At 38.2% G+C, this 21,228-nt stretch overlaps 2 protein-coding genes across 3 annotated transcripts in view; one reads left to right on the top strand and one right to left on the bottom strand.

The window, feature by feature from the left end:
* LOC106056295 (carbohydrate sulfotransferase 10-like) overlaps positions 1 to 4,757 on the bottom strand; it is an 18,355-nt gene extending 13,598 nt beyond the window's left edge. The window contains exons 1-2 of the mRNA XM_056015718.1: positions 4,036 to 4,757; positions 3,686 to 3,867 (exon numbers count right to left, since the gene is read on the bottom strand). Coding sequence (XP_055871693.1) covers positions 3,686 to 3,867; positions 4,036 to 4,165 — 312 coding nt within the window. The 5' untranslated portion in view covers positions 4,166 to 4,757. The remainder of the gene's footprint in view (positions 1 to 3,685; positions 3,868 to 4,035) is intronic.
* Positions 4,523 to 19,481, top strand: LOC106056303 (uncharacterized). 2 transcript variants are annotated; one of them, XM_013212982.2, is made up of 3 exons: positions 4,523 to 4,623; positions 12,081 to 14,961; positions 19,159 to 19,481. In XM_013212982.2, the coding sequence occupies exons 2-3, from the start codon at positions 12,895 to 12,897 to the stop codon at positions 19,324 to 19,326; spliced, it is 2,235 nt and encodes a 744-aa protein (XP_013068436.2). In that variant the 5' UTR covers positions 4,523 to 4,623; positions 12,081 to 12,894; the 3' UTR covers positions 19,327 to 19,481. The 2 variants fall into 2 exon arrangements, with proteins under 2 accessions (XP_013068436.2, XP_013068437.2); XM_013212983.2 differs by lacking the exon at positions 4,523 to 4,623 and adding an exon at positions 7,487 to 7,640.
* Positions 19,482 to 21,228: the final 1,747 nt, after the last annotated feature.

Here is a 21,228-nt window from a genome sequence, read left to right on the forward strand (position 1 = left end):
TTCAATTTTTTGCTCCGTAATGGTTAGACCTATGGAAATACTAAAAGTATCTAGGCATTGCCCATCCATTTTCCGATAAAAATAGACACTTTGTTTAGTTTTTCAACAGATATTTAAATTTTACATTCAATTCGACTGAGATATGGGTAGTCACAATTACGGAACAGGATTTTTTAAGAAGTCACAATTGCGGAACAGGGTAAAAATGTCGGAACAAAGCCTATATAAAGCATATATTTTTATTAGTCTAATACTTGAACTCCTTATCCTTTACATTAATTTTATTTTTATTAAAGCTAAAGACACACATTGTCACTTTTTGATTCTTTACCTCTTCTTTAATTGTAATTGACGTCATACTACTCTGATTTTCCTTACAAGGTTTTTTTTCCCACTACTCTTTAATTCTTTTTTGTTATATTAATATATATAGGCCTATATATGGTATTATGATTTTTTCTTTTTGCTGGACGTCTGGTTATCATACATTATATATTATATGCATGGGCGTAGCCAGGGGGGGGGGTCTTGGGGTTCAAACCCCCCCCCCCCGAAATGAAATCCCCCCCCCCAAGGGGGGGGGGAAGTCGGAATTTAGTGACTGATTTTTTGCTTTGATTTTGTTTATTTTAGGTGAGATTTTAATACTAAACCATCACTTGCCCTAGCACAACCAAAGGGGTTTTGAGTTTAAAACCCCCTACCAGGGGGGTTCGAGTTTAAAAACCCCTACCAGGGGGGTTCGAGTTTAAAAACCCCTACCAGGGGGGTTCGAGTTTAAAACGCCTACCAGAACGGTTCGAGTTTGAGTTTAAAACCCCCTACCAGGGGTTTTGAGTTTTAAACCCCCTACCTGGGGTATTTGCAGTTAACTCCCCCTCTTCTATAAAACAAAACAAAAAAAAATGCAAACGAAAATCCCCTAATTCCAAGAGCAAAGTTAAGGATGATTTTGATTTTAAAATCCCGTCTAAAATTTACGATAAACCCCCTCTTTAATATAAAAAAAAGCTAATTACGCACTCAAAATGTTATGAGAGTAGCTAAATGGGTTTTGACTGTTTTGAAGGTAAAAAATACCTCTTTTTAATAATAAAAAAAAGTAAATTATTCACTAAAAATGTTATGAGTGTAGTCTATGGGGTTTTGAATTTAAACTCCCCTCCAGTGGAGTTTGAAGCTAAAAAGTACCTCTTCAATTTAAATAAAAGAAAATTACTCACTCTAAAATCTATGAGCGTAGTCAGAGGGATTTTGAATTTAAACCCCCCGCCATCTTCAGTGTAAGAAAAAAACTAAATTACGTACTCAAAATGCTATGAGCGTTGCCGAAAGAGGTTTTGAGTTTAAACCCCCATTCAGAGGGGTTTGGTGCTAAAAATACATCTTCAATATAAAAAAAAAACAAATTACACACTAAAATTATTTGAGCGTAGCCAAGCCAATCGGGGGTTTTGAGTTTCTTCTACAGATGGCTTTTTTTTTAAAGTTTAAAACCCCTCCAGATGGTTTTGAGTCTAAGATCCCCCTACAGAGCATTTGAGGTGGAAAACCCCCAACAGAAGATTTTGACGATAAAACTTCTCTTTACGATATAAAATCTAAAGCAAACTACAGTTACTTAATTCCAAGAGCGTATTCAAGAGAGGTTACTTATTTTTACCAGTGGTAGGGCTCCATTAATAAACTGCAGTGAATAGTCATCTACCGGAATCGAAAAACACTAAATGTAGCTCAACAAAGATGGCTAATACAGATTTCAGGAGTCAGTTATAAAGATCGGATCTAAATCATGGAAAACCTATGCCGAACTGGGAGTCGACCCCTTAGTAAGATTGTGAGAGAAAGACGCATGAGGTTTGCGGGACATATTCTCCGACAAAATGAATTACGCATAAGAAGAGTTGCAATGATATCCTAGAACAACTTGACGCCACTCATTCATGGAGGTCCTCATGGTAGGTGGAAAGAGGCTTCAGACATTACCAGTGACAGATTTTTATGGAAACTGCTTGACGTCAAATGCTCCGAACGGCGTGGGAGGGTCTAAGTCAGTAAGAATAGCACATTAGGTTTTCGAAATAAAACTTTTTAATAGCATTAAAATGGACTGTAGATACCTCAGAATATGCATTTTGTTGGCTTTCAATACCAGAAATAGTGCTTAGCGGCGGGGCTTCGCCCCGCGCTGGGGAGCTCCTGGCGCTCCCCCAGAACCCCTTGTTAGTAATGGCGGGGAGTCCACAATTTTATGGAAACAGCTTGATGGCAAATGCGCCGAACGACGAGGGAGGGTCTAAGTCAGTAAGAATAACACATTAGGTTTTTGAAATAGAACTTTTTAATAGCAGGAAAATGCACTGTAGATACCTCAGAATATGCATTTTGTTGGCTTTCCATACCAGAAATAGTGCTTGGCGGGCGGGGCTTCGCCCCGCGCTGGGGAGCTCCTGGCGCTCCCCCAGACCCCTTTGCTAGTAATGTCGGGGAATCTACAATTTTTTCACTAACTCATGGAAGAACCTATTCTAGGGCACAATAAACGTCTTCCGAAAGAATGAAGGGTCAGAATGTAATAAAGATTATGTACACACACACACATAAATACATATAATTTTTTTTCCCGGGGGGGGTCGGGGGGGGGGGGGGAATTCACCCCCCAAAACCCCCCCCCGAAAAAAAATCCTGGCTACGCCCATGATTATATGTAATATTATTCTCTAAATGTTTTTAAATTTATGTATACTAATACAAACTCATATTTAAATTCCGATATCTAAATCACTATGTAAATATTAAGCTAAATGACAGTAAATGCGCAGGTCAAATAAATAACATCTATAGTGTTCCACAATTGTATCTTTAAAAAGGTAAAAACAGGATAAACACCTCCTAATTTTTTTAAAATTGAATTCCTGGTAGATAGCTATGAAATGAAGTTTTTTCCTCATCCATTTATAAACCGAAAAATATGTGTATCATGCAGGTGATGTGTCATTATCATTTTTAAAAAGCCTTAAGCCATGGCCTATGCGGTTCTCCTGGTACGTGAAAAATAATGGACGATTCCACACCTGTCAACTTTAACCTGGAGTCAAAATTAATTTTCTGCTGTGAAAGGAAAACCCTTATATTGGAATTGTAGAGAAATGGACCATGCGCAGTACCGTTACAGTACTTTAGCAGAACATTTCAAAATAAAGTAGATTTTAAATAATTTCGACGAGCTGTTCCGCAAACATGCCTGTTCCGCAATAGTGACTTTACTATATATCTATTGTATTCGGATTTCCGAATTCTGAAAAGTTGCATGATCTTCATTCTTAGAGATTAAACAAATCTACACTGCCTCCTTATATACAATATATATAGGTGTGTATCAAAGTTAAAAAAGCACTTTTATACTGCTCATAAAGGCTTTATAATAAAGTACACAAAATTGCAAGTCACAAATTTTCGTTTCATAAAACTCTTTAATTGGCCAGTCTATATTTTTATGTCTATGAAAACAACGCATTGATCAAACTTTCTAAAAATAATTTCACATTTTTTGTAGTGTTAAAAAGTCTCCATGTCCAGTCTAGAGTAGTATACATATGGGTGCGCTTATATAGTAGATAATAATATAATGTTCTGTTCATGATTATAATAATAATGATTATAATAATTAGACAAAATTTGTTACCTTCCTATTGGCCGTGTAAAAAACACTTTTCCAAAAAGTACAACCTGCTTTAGGCACAGAACAATAAAGAACGCCGTATCTGTGGGTGTAAACTCCACGGACTTTACCCCGAACTTTAGTTGAGGCACACACATTATCGATGCGACGTTTTCGAGTTTGGAAAACTCTGTAAGGCGTTTTATCTGTGGAATCAAATTTCGAAAGCATAAAGCTCCATATAAATTAATATAAAAGTTCTTCTTTGACTTTGTTAAATTTAAATTACGACGTAACTGTTTTGAACAACTAGAATGGCTGTTAATAGAAAAATTCGTTTAAGTTTAGGGGTTAAAGGACCTTATCATATTTACCGAATGCTGCTACATTTTTTGTCTTGATCGAATGAGTCATTGTTAATGTCAGAGTAACAATTGAAACTAGGCTGACAGCAGTTAAAGTCGCTAGAAGCAACTGCGGCAGTTTCTTCATCCATAAATTCATGTTCTTAATAGTGATTAGAACATCTCAGTTTGGATCATATCCGAACATAGACTACTTGGCATTTAAGCTTTTTAAAGAAAAAAATTCTATACAAATTTTTGATTATGATATCTTCACCATGACCTAAAATTCATTTTTTAGCGATGGCCATGCGTTCCATAGTTCATTATTTAAGCTCAATAACAGTACGCATAAATGTTTAAATTGTCCTCGTCCAGTTTGAAAACAACTCCAGTTAGTGAGTAGGCCTATATTGATGAATCCTCTTTTGAATTAGGCCTACACATTTTAACGCATCTAATCGGGAAAATCCAAAATTGGTGCGAGAGCGCACAGCAAGACACAAATAATAACAATTAGTTTACAATTTATCTCACAAAAAGAAAACAACAACTAGAGAGACCGATTGAAGCGTTTCAACTGTGCCGCCACGATTGATGCTACAATTTGTCAATCAGGTCTGCTGTGATTTAGTTTTTAGTATTAAAAATTTTTTTATCACGTTTTGTTATATTTGTCTTCAAAGATGTTGGGAATGAAACAATAGGGGGAGATAAGGAGCATACGAGATCTAGTCAACTGTCCAGGCCTAGGTCTCTTTTAAGTCTTTACTTTCTATTTGAAAACAATGGACAATGAGTCACAATGGAGCTGGAGTGCTGCGCGTGTCGAAAGAGGTCAGAAGGTCGTAGATAATTGAATCCTGTGTAGTATGAGGAGGTTATACGAACGTGTTTGACTTGCGTGTCAATAATATCAGAGTCAGACACCTTATTTACATTTTATATAGGTCATCACGCATATTACGCATTTGACATTAAAAATTAGTTTATTGTAAAAGACATCAAGTTTATTCTAGATCTATAGAGTATAGAGCTACAGCTTCAGTAATCTAGAATTTATAGGCAGACTTAGAAGACAAATCCAGATCTAGATTAATAATTAAGAACGTTATCACTTTCTATATCTGCACCTATGTTTCTCAACTTTCTATTTGTGACCCCCCCCCCCTTTTTCCCGAAGAAAGGAAAGGTATCCTACGTCTGTACTCCTCTCCTCTTAGTCAGGTATGAGGCCTGGAAATAGATGTAAGCTCCTCCAGTGGCGTCAGGGGCAGAATTTCGGCACCTAGCTATTTCCTGAATTTGATTTAAAGAAATGCCTTTCTTCTGGCGTCTAAAGAGAAATAAAAAGGGCACGTGAATTAAGTCAAAGGAGTTGTAGGAAGTGCCGATACTGAAGTGTGAGAGACATTCTAGGCACATGTAGAGCACTAAAATTCTAAAAAATGGACTTGATTGTTACATAATCATTTCATTGTAGCGGGTATCTTTTGGTCAATTTGAGATTTTGTTTCCTATTGTTTTTAAAGTTGTAATATTTGTGCTTTTAATCGATTTCTAAAAAACGAGAGAAACTTTTGAGTTACCCAACGTGACCAGAGAGACTGCTCTTTTGTGTATTAGGTGGAAGTTGGGTTGGGTTTAAGTTCATGTAGTCACATTCAAATGTGTTGTTCGTTGGACACATGACGTCACTTCGTGTGTTTCGTGATTTTGCACTATCTCCACAGTCTTCACTTCACCAGGCCCCTGAAAACATTTAGGCTCCATAGTTTTGTAGGTGAGATAAACAGAAGCATTTTAGATTTGCGAGTGAGATGGTCTGCTCACAATATTAGGCCTATCATACATTACAAAAGGTTAATTTTTAAAGAATTTTATTTGTTTGTTTGTTTGGGAGTAGGACTGGGGAGGCGTTCGATATTGCCCGTTTGCAGCTATTATCTTATAAATTTACAGGCGTTACTTGAAAAGAGAAGATAATTAAGCCTTACGCATCTCATCTGTCAATGTAATCAAATATGCCTATGTTAGTCAGTGACTTAAATGCTAGGAAGTCGTTGGTTTACTTGACTGATTCAGGAATTGTTTCAAACGTATTTAGTTCTAGTATCTTTAATGTATTGAATAGTTTTACCGAACTAGCAAATGCTAAAGTATGAAAGTAATTATTTCGTTAAGTAGGCCTATAAATTATTTTTTTTAAAGTAATGTTTCCTCTTTCAGACCTTGTGATCCATGGGGGAGATAATGCTAAGGTCATGTTTCTATGGCCAACGGTTAACGAGCATGTGGCCAGCACAACGACCAACGCATTTACTTTCCCCAACTTAATGTACCCATAAAAGTAGGGTGGACTCAGTGGCGACCTAAAAATACCGATATTCAAAATCCCAATTTTCACAGAGATTCGAACCCAGGACCCCAGGTTCAGAAGCCAAGCGCTGAACCACTCAGCCACTGCGCCTTAGCATCATCTGTCCTATAGATCGCAAGGTCTTAAAGGGGAACTTTACTATACATTTATGTATTTATTGTTTATTGTTTTAATGTAAAAAAATATATTTGAATATATCAGTAACTAACACCAGAAACCGCAATGATAACATTTTTAAGCTAACACAAATAAAATCAGCTATTTCGGTTAAGGAGTCTCGATAAAAGCTTGAAAATATATATTTACAAATACGGTCTAGTGGTTGATTATACAAATTACACATGTTCTTTTAAAGAAGAGATAGTTACGTCTTGTTATTTCCATGGGTCGATCTAGCATGGGCGTAGCCAGGATTTTTTTAAAGGGGGGAGTGTTCAACACCCCCCCCCCGGCTACGCCCATGAATCTAGTCATGCATGTTTATTCGAGACTTACAATTTGCTAGATGATTCGTTTTCCAGACTGAATCTAGTGACACTAGGGGGAAAGAGAGTACTCATAAGAATTCGTCTGAACCTATGAATTATGAAACGTGATTTGTCATAGTTCACTGCAACGGAATTGTGCTAAGCGACATAAGGCTTTAATTGTAGCCTATCTGCATCTTTGTCTTGGCGTGTGTCTCTTATTGCTGCTGCCTACACATTTTACAATGTCTTTCATTGAAACTATCCTGGACAGACCGACGGAACGACAGACAATGAAGTGTGTACCGTTATATAAAAATGTGTAAAGAAAAATTATAAAATGCAACAAAATAAAACTAAGGGGAAGAACGCCACATTTGTAGCTGTACCTATCAATAATATGAATGTATTTCCCTTTTTTTTCGATATCAAACAAAATAATTAATTACTAGAAATGAAATAGCTAGTTGGTTAGTGGTTGTTTTGTTTTTTATTTAAGCGATTCACGTTTTGTTAGATACAATAAATAATGGAAAGTCTCAATTTGATCCGAGAATGGACGTGGGAGAAATAACTTTGTAAAAACAGGGCAAACTTAGGTCACATGGTGATGACTCTTATCGTTTCCGTCATTGTTGACTGTTTGGGTCGTTAGCAATCTAGACATGAACTGTGACCGCTTGCGTACAACGTGTTGGGTCCTGTCCACTGTTGACAGTATGACCTGACCCACTGAGTATTATAGCAGTGCTTACTTCAGGTGTCGTTTCAATTGGCACGAAAAAGTGGTAAGTATGCATCGTAAAGTCATAATGGCATAACAAATGTATGGTATACAATACATTATTACTTTTGTTTATTGATAGTAAGTAATCTAATAGAGACTTATTGCAGGAAGAATATTCCAGCATCGCGATAATGTTATTGTTTTCTTAAAAAGCCTACCTAGTGGGAGGCTCGTCCGCGCTGTGTCTTAAGAAGATAAATCCAACGGAGGTAACACTCAAATAACGAAATTAGCGAAATGCCAACACTATAAGTTAGTCGACGCTGATAGCGAATGTCGAACAAGACGTGTAATAGTAACGAAGGGAACCGTCGAATGTCGTCAAACTAAATCTCTACTTCAGTTACTAAAGCCGACTTCACTCTAGGGCTGCCAAAGCTCTTCTGAGTTAACTTCCTAAACTCTAGTCTTGTTTTTTTGTTGTTTTTTTTTAATTCGTGGCGTCATTGTCTCTAAATCAAAACTTTCCCTTTTATGAAACAACTTTTGGCGCCAACTTTCTAATCGTGCCATAACACTAGATACTTTCTATTTCAATAGCATTTGGCCTTTCTCTTACATTTCCTAATCATTTTATAAGTTCTAAACACTCAGAATAAGACACAATGAGGACGTCTGCCTGGTCGTTTGGTATGCGCTCTGGACTGTCGTTCGATGGTCCTACGGGAGTTTTGGACTGAAAAATCTTCAAAGCAAAGGGAACATGTAAACAATAATCCATAAAACAAAACTTTGAGTTCCTAGATCGAAGTAATTCATGTCTGTTGTTTTTAATCATCTTATGTACTTTTAAATATATTGATTACATAGATCTTTCTAGATTATGTATCTAAACATTGTATCATAATAATTATGATACGAGAGTAGGCTACTCTTATTTGTATCTAAAAAAATAAAATTATATGATACATAGGTTAGGGTTGAAAAAACAACAACAATAACTTTACTTCTTTTAACTACTTTACAAAACAACGCCTTGTTTCAACTTTTTAAAAAAATTTCACATTTTTTGTAGTGTTAAAAAATCTCCATGTCCAGTCTAGATATATAATATATAGCCCTATAAGTACATGGTTGTGACACTGCCTTTCAAGTAAATGAATCAAACAACTAACAACTCAATGTTCATTACAATAAATACTGAGACGCAAAGCGCTTGGCTTCCGAAACGAGAGGTCTCGGGTTTGAATCTAGATTACTCTGGAATAAATGTAACCTAACACAACTACACCAAGCTGCACTAAACTTTCAACAAACATTCTTATTAGAAAAAGACATTAACCAACCAGTCGATGACCTCTGGAATTTCATTAAAAACCATCTTAAAAGCATAATAGAAAATCATATACCAACTAAATACACATCAAACAAAATAAATAAATGCTGGTTTAATAATAGACTAAAGAAGCTTTGTAAACAGAAGGAAAACCTCTATAGAAAATTTAAAGAAACTAATGCAGAAAGAGTTTACAAAAAGTATATAAAAATTAAACACTTAACCCAAAAAGTAAGCAGACAGCTGCAGAGTGAATACATAAACAATGTAATATCTAAAGATAACAACAAAAACCTATGGTCATACATTAAGTCTAAGAAAATGGAAACAACAGGCGTAGCGCCATTAAAAGATGAACATAACATAATACATAATGATAATGAAACTAAAGCAAACATTCTAAACAAATACTTTGCATCAGCATTCTCAGCCCCAGGAGACAAAGACATATTACTGAATTTGAACCAAGTAGACAACATAGAAGATATAGTAGTACAAGAAAATGGAATTCAAAAACTATTAGCCAACACCAAACCAAATAAAGCTTCTGGACCTGATGGTATTCCAGCTAGATTACTCAAAGAACTAAGTAATGAGCTAGCCCCAGTGTTCAAAATACTCTTTCAGGCTTCACTTAACCAGGGCAGAGTACCAAAGGACTGGAAAGAAGCTAATGTCACCCCCCTATTTAAAAAAGGAGAAAAATCTGACCCAGGGAACTACAGACCAGTATCACTTACCAGCATCACATGTAAAATCCTAGAACACATAATATGTAGCAACATCATAAACCACTTAGACAAACATAATGTCCTCACACCATACCAACATGGCTTTAGGAAATATAGATCATGTGAAACACAACTAATAGGACTAATTGATGATTTTTCAAAAGGTTTAGATAATAGTGAACAAATAGATGCTATCTTACTAGATTTTTCTAAGGCTTTTGACAAAGTTCACCACCATAGTTTGCTTAAAAAATTAAAATATTTCGGCATTAATGGTCCACTGCATCAGTGGATTAAAGACTTTCTGATAGGGAGAGAACAAACTGTAATAATAAATGGCTCTAAATCAACACCGATAACAGTAAACTCAGGTGTACCTCAAGGTACAGTCTTGGGTCCACTACTATTTTTAATTTACATAAATGATTTACCAAATTGCATTAGTTCAGGAACAAAAGTCAGATTATTTGCAGACGATTGCATAATATATAGAACAATAAAAACAACACAAGACACAGATATTTTACAAAGAGAATTAGATGAATTACAGAAATGGGAATCAAATTGGAGCATGTCTTTCCACCCAGAAAAATGTCAGTTGTTAAGAGTAACAAAAAAACTAAAACAAATTAATTCCACTTATCTTATTCATGGCAAACCAGTATCACAGACTAAAAACGCAAAATACCTAGGTGTTATAATAAATGAAAAACTATCATGGAATCCACATATTGATGAAACTACAAAAAAATCAAACAAAGCATTAGGATTTATTAAAAGAAATTTCTATAAATCAAATAAGAACATAAAACTAAAATGTTACTTAACCTTGGTTAGGCCAATAATAGAATATGCATCCTCCGTTTGGGACCCCTCAACTCAAGAAAACATTAAGAAACTGGAACAGACACAAAATAGAGCAGTGAGATTCATAACAAACGAATATTCACATTTGACTAGAGTAACACCTTTAGTAAAATCACTAAATTTAGAAAGCCTTCAGGACAGAAGGCTCAAAAGTAAAGTAGCAATCATACATAAAACACTGAACCATAATCTTCAAATACAAAAACAAAATTTAATAAAATACTCTGAAAGACACAAAGATAAAGGCACATTCCTCGTCCCATATGCTAGGACAAATTTGTACAAATACTCCTTCTTCCCTAGTGCTATTAGAGCATGGAATGGGTTGCCTGAGCTAGCCAGGAAAACCAGTGACTTGGCAGAATTTAAGTCATTGGTTAATATGCATGACTAAATGCATGACGCGTAGGACGTAATCATCTTCTTTTTTGAAGTAACGTCTGTATTATATAAGATAAGATAAGATAGATGTTGGAAATTTGAATTTCGGATTTTTTTTTAATACGCCCTTAAAAGGTAGTTAGTCGTTGTGCTGGTCACATGACAGCCTCGTTAACCGTTCGCCAAAGAAACAGACTTTTACACCAGCTTCCATATTGATCGTAAAATCTGAAAGGGGTACTAGATCTTTTTAAAATTATCTTCGCTGAGGTTGGCTGGTCATCTAAAATTAATATGAAAGTGTTTACTGCAGAAATTCCTTTAAAAAAACCCAACAAATTTGAAAGAAAAAGTATATATGAAACCCCCTGTCTTATTTAAATACATTGAGCGGTTATGAGAGTGAAGTCGAACGGGAGAATAGGGCAAAGTTTAGGGCTCTTCTTTTGTTTTATTTGTTATATATGGTCCTTCAGAATTGAAGATTATTACACCCTAGCCCAAACCTCCTGCAGGGTTCAACGATACTTCAGAGTGCTTACCACGCGACCAGGCAGCCATCTTTGTTAAACTAGTGGTCTTAAAATGAACCTGTAATAAATGTATCGATCCATCCCTGTAGCGTTACAGCCCATGGTGGGCTCTGGCCTGCTTCAACACATTCCTCCTGCACATTTCATCTCCACGCCTTAACCCCAAGCTGTTGCAGATCTGCCTCCACATCATCAATCCATCGCATTCGGGGTCTGCCTTTGGGTCGCCTGCTCAGATGTGGTCCCGTTAACTCATCAGTACACGGATGAACTTGACCTCACCAAATGACTTGATCTGAGAATAGGAAGTAGGAGAAAAAAGGTGACAAAACGTAATTCCTCCCAAAAATCAATACCTGTGGCGCTACAGCCCATGGTGGGCTCTGGCCTGCTTCAACACATCCCTCCGTTCAGATCTCTCCTGTGCATTTCTTCTCCACTCCTAAAGCCCAAGCTGTTGCAGATCTGCCTCCACATCACCAATCCATCGCATTCGGGGTCTGCCTTTGGGTTGCCTGCCTTTTGCTTTTTGCCTGTATACAATTTTCGCTCCTCTGTTATCTGACATTATTTCAAGGTGACCAGCCCAGTTTGTTCTTTTTTTTTTAAATTTCAGTCACTATTAAATGTATGTACGGTATTCTTTTCTACAGTTTCAGATGAGTTTCGTAGTTAGTACATCATTAGAACCACGCGCTATTGACACATGACTCACCCACCCAAAATACGCATCACTTTTTCTACCAGAGATAGACCTCGAGACTTAGACCTCAACTACTACTTCTTCGGGAATCCAGAGTTCAAGGGTCGGCCCAAAGTCTTGAACGAGCCTAGCGCAAACACTAAGACCACATTCGGCTTTTTTCCGGTTGAAAGTCTTCGAAGATACGGCTTCCTGATTTCATTGTCGGAGAAAGGTCGTAAGTCTGCTCTGGTATTTACTCTGATTAGCCCGGTCATTCTTTTCTCAATAACAAGTGTTTTCGGCCGGGCCTTTTCAAAGGACAAAGAACATTCTTGGTCAGCTCAATTTTCTGAGTGGACAAAGTTTGCAGACCCGGGGGATCTCATAAAAGGTCCGCTGAACGACTCTAAAATTTATTGGATCTCGTCGCTAGCAACAATTGTGAGTGAAATATCCTGTAGTTTTGGTGGCGGGTTGAAAATTGGATCAAGCTTAGATGGTCCGCTGGACAAAACTGGACCTGTAATTAATCCAAAACTTCCTGACCAACTTACTTCTTTGCTAATACTTCCAGAATTGTGCGTTTAAATTCATCGGGGAAATGGAAATTTGAGGAGAGGAAAAGAAACATTTTTTTTTAAACAAGTAAATTTATTTCGATGTTCTATTTGATTTTTGTTTGGTAGAAAAAAAAAGAGGAAGTCTAGCATATAATGTCTTTCCAGATAGTCTAAACAAATGCTGTCACAATGAAGAAGTGTTTAGTGTAATGAAATAGCACCATGTCACTTGTGGAAAACGGGAAAGGCCTACTCACTTGGAACCAACTGAAACTAGACCATCCGGCAACTAAATGGAAACAGAATCATGGAGAGTCGGGCAGTAAGTGGGCGCTAGAGAACAATCAAGCAAGACTCAGCCAGCCTTGCAGATATTTCAAGGCCATTTCTAAGTTTGCCGTTCTGTCGAACATGACATCCAAAGATTTGAGTAAATCAATAACCAAGCCGCAAGGCAAGCAATGTTTCATAACTGCCTTGCCTTGTAATGGCTCGTCTAGCGCTAGTTCCGATTTCCCCGGTAACTATTCGCCCAGGGTGACCTCAATGGTAGAATTAACCGGTGTGAGATCTTTGAATGCCAAATTGCCCGAACAGAACATTACATCAAATAACGACGGGGCAATAAAGACTGCCCCATCACCAATTGTAACTCCAAAGGCAGCTTTTAGTATGTCGCCCACTGTCTCACCATTGAAGCATGAGAGGTCACCAAGAGTGTCCACGATACTGACTTACGGTCACTCATCTAGCGCGGCCAGTACTTTGCCAAACTGCAAGTCGATAAACTCTTCCGCATGCCCTACTTACCAGTCACCCAGCGTCTCGACTATTTCTTCCAACAATGCTTATTTCAAAGGCCTGATCGCTACCAAAAACTTGTCGCCAGTGAGCGCGGCAAAAAATGCAACTGGTGCCTCTAGCGTGCCTCTTAGTTCAACAGCTTTACCATCGCTAGTCCCACGCAATTTGACCCCCAGCCAAAAAGTCATGGAGACAAGCGGTCTGCAAAGTGTTTCCAAGTATGGGGGCTTCTCGCCTGGCCATTACGCCTTGGGTAAAAGCGAGAACTCTAACGCTTCACATTCGCATGATCAAGAACTGCAAGGTTACACGTCGGCTTCAAGCGAGAAACAAAATGGCCTCCCCGGCTATAGGCGTTTCCAACCGGCTTGGACAGATAACCCTAGAGCTTCCAAAACTGTTTTCAGAGAAAACAGGGATGTTTGTTACTACGGAGATCTTTCTTCACTTGCAGTCAATGATTCACGGCGCACAGCAACTCAGGCTAACCGTTCCGGATCCACTGGTAGTGAAATCGTAAGCAGTATACCGGACGAATCATCCGTACTGTCCAACAGCTTTTATAATCACAACATTATTGATAGGAGGCTCAACAAAGTGCCCAAAGAGCTGCCTAGTATCCAGCAACATAAACCAGTTCTTTCCAGACCAGCCTCGGGTAACAGTAAAAAGACCGGCTCGGTTAAATCTGTAAAATTAGCGAAAAGGTCAAGGTCAGCTATGAAACGAAAAGGAGGCTTAATTGATACCAGTCATCCCGTCGAACGCAACAGTGTTGTTACCCTGCCTTTAATATCGAAAATGACTCTCTTCAACAGCAACTCGCTGAGTGCAAACACAAACAATGCCGCACTGACGCGCAAATCAAATTCGTTGCAAGCCACAATCTCATCACTCACAAACGTGAAAAACGTCAGTAAACTTATAAAGCCCACAGGGGCTATACCCAAATCCTCAATCATCGGTGCTAAAACGAATGAAAAAGGGGACAATGGGCAGATCAAACCTAATAATGAGCCACACACCGTGTCTACAAAGATCAACGAACTTCCAAAGCAATCAAGTGTAAACCAAGGAGTAAGCAACGCTATGGTTAATCCAAAAAGCCATATTACCAAATTGCCAAGTCTGAAGTCAAAAGTCGTAGGCAAGTCTAGTCAAACAAAAAAAAGAAAAACTCACAATCGGCCAGTCGGACAACGGGACCACAATGAGTCGCGCAAGGTCGTGGGCAGTCAGGCCAAGCGATCACGCCGGACCTCAGCGGTGGGCAGCCAAACCAAACCGAATTCGTCGGCGAAACGTCTGCAGACCAGCAGAGCTCGTCCCTTCCTCAAGAAAGATATGAATAAGCGCCTCAAAAAGGCAAGCCTTGATTCCAGTGAAGCCAGGGATTCCAACATGACAGAGGACGAAGAGATCTTTCTGAAAGCTAAGTGGGCGGAACTGAAGGATCTAAACCTACCACCCATGAAGAAGCCAGCGGTGAGTAGGCTTTTTACTAGAGCGATATAATTACTATATTCCCATCTATCCTCCAATGTATAGGCGTAGTTTAACAATCTTTTTATTCGCGGCTCAAGCCACGAATATCGTCACACTTGTTTTATAATGGCATTTATATGTTTATTTTAAAACAGCTATAGTTTCTGTACAAAACAAATATGTTGGCTAATTAGGCCTATCATGCTCCACAAAAAAGTAGGCCTAGATATCCGTTCAATTTTGCTAGTAGATTCTAGATTCAGTGTCAGTGTCCCATCTCATAAAGTAAAAATGTTAATTACCAATGTACCAACCCATTAGAGAAAAAGTGAGGGCCCTAACGTAGTTAAACATATATTTTTCAACTTTTTGTTTTTGAGGAGGGGATTTTCTACACTTCGTGTCGACGTTTCTGGCCCGCGTGGCGTATTTCGCTATTTAAGATAAGAGAGTTGTTCTTTTTCAACTTTTGAGAAAAAATTAAGTTTCGCGTTCAATTTTTTAAAGACCAATATTGACGATGTGCATCTATGCGTAGAGCTTTAAATTGCTAGCTATTTTGGTAGTTTCTAGTGTACAAACTACAGGAAGTGTTGATAAGGTACTTATTTTAAAAGCTATATGATGATTTTAGTGCACGCTCTACTATTGTAAAGTCATATTTTTAAGCTGTAATTATTCTTTCAATACGACCTCCTTGACATTGTTTAGTTTTCGCTTTGATTCAAAATATATCAATTTGTGTAAAAAAAAATCTTAAGATTTTCTTTTCTTTACTTTATATAAGTGGCGCGGTGACTGAGCGGTAAAGCGCTTGGCTGCCTAACCGGTGGTGGCCGGCAGGGGCGGACTGGGTATCAAAATCGTCCCGGGCATTACCTTATAAACCGGCCCACAAATGGCATGTCATATATTTTCGGTGTATGGGGAGGAATTTAAACCCCCTACGCAATTTTTATGTGTATATATATATATATATATATATATATATATATATATATATTAGTGTGTGTATATGTAATTAATCTTCATTACATTCTTATCTTTAAACGTTTTTTCTACCCTAGAATACTCTCTTCCTATAATTAGTGAAAGGCAGTACACACCGCCAAGGGACAGCTAGGGAGTCTGGGGGAGCGCTGTAAGCTCCCCCAGTGGGGTCAGGGGCGAAGCCCCGGATCCAAGCATTATTTCCGTTATTTTAAGCTTTAAAAAATGCTTATTTTAAGGTATCTACAGTGCAATTAGCCTGCTACTCTTCCGCTAAAAAGATCAAAAACTAAATCTTCTATTCACTGGAGTTCAGCGACTGGTAGAAAATGGTAAAATGCTTTTAGTTTTGTATTGGAATGGGAAGGGGGGGGGGAAGGGAAACCACAAACCCCCTTTTGGCTAGGTTCATAAAATTTGGTGACTGTAGTTTGCTTAAGTTGGCTGCACTGAGGAAGTAAGTAAAGTTTCCCTTTCAGACAATGAGATCTGAGGCCAGTGATGGTTTGAACTCCTCCCCTCTCGTCTACGCCCATGTGTTTTATCATAGGTGTAAGCCTAATTCTATTCAAAACATATAAAGTTTGATAACGCATCGAAAACTGAATGTATGCTTTCGTAGGCTTATATAATGTATTCTATTTATACATGTATGTAGTCTGAAAACTATAAACACTACATTAGCAGCCTTAATGAGTTTCAAACTTTTTGGTATTACTTATAGATTACAGACGTTTCTTCAAAAAAATAAAATAATTAGGTCCTACGCATTTCACGTGTCAATCTAGTCATACATGTTGATCTGTGACTTAAAATATGCTAAATCATTGGTTTTCAAGGCTGACTCAGGCAACCCATTCCTTTAAAGTGGTATCACCACAAATACAAAACTAGGGGTCTATCGAGCCGTCATCCTCCCTACATTGCTCTATGCCCCAGAAACATGGATAGTGTACAGTTAACATGCAAAGAAACTGAATCACTTCCACATGACATGTCTGTGAAAATACTGAATGTCAAATGGCAAGACAAAATACCAGATACTCAAGTCCTTCAAAGAGCGGGTCTGCAAAGCATCCACACAATCCTGATGCAGTCCCAGCTGCGATGGGCAGGACACGTATGCAGAATGAAAGACCACCGCATCCCTAAACGACTATTGTATGGCCAACTAAGCGAAGGAAAGCGCTCGCAAGGTGGTCAAAAAAAAAAGCGCTTCAGGGACACCCTGGGAGACAGAGGCACATGACAGAGCATCATGACGTCGCGCAGTGAAAACCGGCGCACATGTTGCTGAGGAAAAGAGAACAATGCTGGCAGAAGAAAAACGCAAAACGCCAGAGAAGAAAAGCAAGGCCAATGACACCAGCTCCAGCTGGAATAACCTGCCTAGTGTACGGCCAAACATTCCGGGCTCACATAGGTCTCACCAGCCACACGAGGAGACATAAAACCCCAGTGTAAAGCTCTCAGCACCCTGGATGACAAAGTGGTCATCATCGAACCACGATGGACGAAGTATATATATATATATATATATATATATATATTAGATAGATAGATAGATAGATAGATATTCTTTTACAAGATAAGAGAAAGCAGAACGGTTAGAGAGGCACTTCTAAATGTGAAAAACTCTTGCTTCCTCCTAGTACATTCTCAATTGTATATGAATATATTATTTAAAATATAAATGATTTTAAATCTCCTTCATTAAATATCGTATCTGACAGCGCTATATAAATATAAATTATTTTAATTATTGTAATAATTTTCATTATTAATGACCTCATACTAAGCATCAAAGGCCCATGCCGACCAGCAAAACGATCAGGCCAAACACAGTCTTGAAGACATCAAAGTAGTGTTGAAGGCCATGCCGCTCGTGCATAGCAGAAAGTACGGTCGAACGTTTTACAAATGATAATACGTACAAAATTAATTGTAATAATAATTTACAAAAAAAAAAAAAAAAAAAAAAAAACAAGAAAACGTGTTCGGGCCTTTGTGTCTTGCTGTCACTTTTGTTTTTAAGTTGTCTGCATTGAGTTTTTTTTTTTCTTTGGTCGCGACCAGACCGGCCCATTTGGCACCGGCCCACCGGGCATTAGCCCGTTTGCCCATATAGCCAGTCCGCCCCTGGTGGCCGGTTCAAATCCTTGTGAAGACTAGGATTTTTAATTTCGAAATCATAGAAGCCCTCTAAGTCTACCCAGCTCTATTGGGTACCTGACATTAGTTGGGGGTAAACTAAATAAAGAGATTACTCTTTTTAGGATTATCTTGAAAATCCCCAATAAATTTCACTTAATCATGATTAATTTCTCGTCATCTGTACTGCTAGAGAGTGGCTTGTCAAAATTCAGTAACTCTCTCTCTCTCTCTTACACACACACACACACACATTTGGTGACTCTTTTGAATTATTGAGCTAAAGCCAGTCTCGGATCACAGATTAGGCCTACTGAAATGCCAGGCTAAGCCACTAACAATTAAGTTGTTTCTAGTAGTGGACTTATGACCAAGCCTGGTTCCAATCGAGTACCTGAGATTACATTGCTTATGGGCTACTTAAAAGTTCATGACACGTAAACAGTTACATTGGTCTAAGCGTTGACAATAAAAGACTCACAAAAGTCATGGTATTTATTGACAAGCTGAATCACGACCTTAGCAATCTTTATTCCGGGCAGGCTATTAAAAACTAAAAAAAAGCATATTCTGAGGTATCTATAGTGCATTATAATGCTACTCTTCTATTTAAAAATTGCAAGTAAAAAAGTTATTAACTGCAATTTATTAATGATGCCCAGCAACTGGTAGAAATTGGTAACTATAGTTTTGCTTTAGTTTTTTATTGGAGGAGAGAAGGGTTACTACAAAACCCTTTTTGGCTACACTCATGAAACTTACTACTTGTAGCTTTGTTTTCCTTTTGTTGGAAAGGGGGCTAACATCAAAACGCTCATGAAATTTGGTGACTATAATTTGGTTTAGATTGTATCGAAAAGGGAAGTTTTATCGTTAAAACCATATGTTGGGAGGTTTTAAGCTCAAAACCATCTAGAGGGTTTTTTTAAACTCATACCATTTAAACCTACACACTAAAAAAAAAAAAAAAAAGGCTACTATGATAATTTATTAGTAAACGAAAAAGTGGATACCATTATAATTATTATAAATATCTATCATTGAACTATTTTTAAGGATCCACCCCCAAAACAAGAGAAAAAATGTAAAAGCAAGCCCAAAGCTTCACTTGGTAGAAAGATCACACGCGCTCGCAAGGCCAGCAAAAACAAGAAGAAAGCGAAACCTGGAACCAAGTGCAGAAGGAAAAAGACGATACAGAAAAAAGTTCTCAAAAGGAAGTAGCCAGTAACGGAGGGAAATTGTGCTAGGGAAGATGGTATTTTCTAATGTAGATCTGTGCTAGGGAAGATGGTATTTTAAAATGTAGATCTATTTATTTATATATTTTTAACTGGTGAACATCTTGAGCTAGTTTATAATAAAATGTTTTAAGCTGATCCATTCTGAATGAGTATTTTCTCTTTGTTCGTTAATAATAGATCTATATTGAAACTACCTAAAGTATTTTAAATTAAACAAGGACTTTTGTACACGAGGGCATTTCGTTAAAACATAACTGGGAGGTAGATCTAATAACTTTGCTTATTCCTTAAAATAAAAAAAAATAATAATAAGGCTAGACTTCAAGTTCGAAGATTAGTGAGGAATGCAGTATTTCCCGTGGCTGGGCAGTCCCAGCAGTGACCTACATATTTTGCCACACCCAGAGCAAGCATAACCATTGTCCGCAGGTGGTCGATTTAGATTTTCTTTTCGCCGTCTGCGTTTGTCCTCGGCAGCAGATTTTCTTTTGGTCTCAAATGTGTATCCCGCGGCCTTCGTGAGTGACCTCCAGCTGTCTCGTTCTGAGGCCGCATGCAACTATGTGCTCTCTTCTATGTCAGGAAAGTTGACGCCTAAGCTGGTATTTGAAGCGTTTCCGTGGGGCGCCTCTGTTACGTTGACCACCTTTTAGCTCCCCCAAAAAGACTGCCTTTGGCATACATTCGTCTCCCATACGGGATATGTTCCCTACCCAGCGTAACTGTTGGACCAAAAGAAGTCCCTCTATACTGTCCATACCGCGTTCGCAAGGGCATCGCTGTTTGTAGTGCGCTCTTGCCACCGTATGTCCATGATGGAGCACAATCATCTTTGGTGGAAGCGCTCAAGAATTCTTAGATGTTTCCTGTATAGTGTCCATGTCTCAGAGCTATACAGAAGGGTAAAGAGAACCACCGCCTGGTAGACATTGATTTTTGTAGGCAGGCGGAGCGATTTGTTCTTCCAAACTCTCGCCTGAAGGCGTCCAAAAGCGCTACTGGCCATGGCTAGACGGTTATCAACTTCCCTTGAAAGTGAGGCGTCATTTGACACTATACTACCTAGATATTTGAAGTGGTCTACCACATTAAAGGGCTGTCCGTTTACGGTGATCCTTGGGGCTGAGTATGTTTTATTGGGCGACTTCTGTTTTCCCAAGGTTTATAAATAGACCGAAAGAGGCGGCAGCGTATGCAAATTCGTTTACCGCGTTCTGGAGGTCATGTTCATTGTGAGCTAGCAGGGCGCAATCATCGGCATAGAGAAGCTCCGTTATGACCATCTCCTTTGTTTTTGTATGGGATAGTAGACGCCGAAGATTGAACACATTGCCGTCCGAACGAAACCGGATATAGATGCCTTCGTGCAATCGCTGCCTCATTTGACCCAGCATTACGCCAAAGAAGATAGCGAATAGGGTAGGAGCAAGTACACAGCCCTGCTTCACGCCATTTTCTATTGGGAAGTGTTGCTCGACCATAAACCATTTTTGTAAGATAATTATTCCTGAAACACTTTATGTAGATCTTACTAAAAAAACAAGTTGCATTGCTTTTTCTTCAAATACGTATTATCGTATACATAGTAAAGTTCGCATAACATAGCAACGGGGATATAGTATATCTATAGATATGGTATTGGTATTTCACTTTCAAATGTTAATTTGTCAACGAAGGCACAATGATCTTCTTGGGTTCATTAACGAGAACAAAACCACAAACACAAATTGCTACCTTCAACTTCACATTCTCCTATCCTTAAGTCTCGAGAACCATTGGGGGCGCCACACAGTCTATATATGATCAGTCGACCACCTTTCCCCATTCCTTACTACTGTCCTTAGCTTTGTTTAGAGTCTCTTTCAATTACATGCCCGTCCAT

The sequence above is a fragment of the Biomphalaria glabrata genome, chromosome 17 (genome assembly GCF_947242115.1).
Source record: "Biomphalaria glabrata chromosome 17, xgBioGlab47.1, whole genome shotgun sequence".
Taxonomy (NCBI): Eukaryota; Metazoa; Mollusca; class Gastropoda; family Planorbidae; genus Biomphalaria; species Biomphalaria glabrata.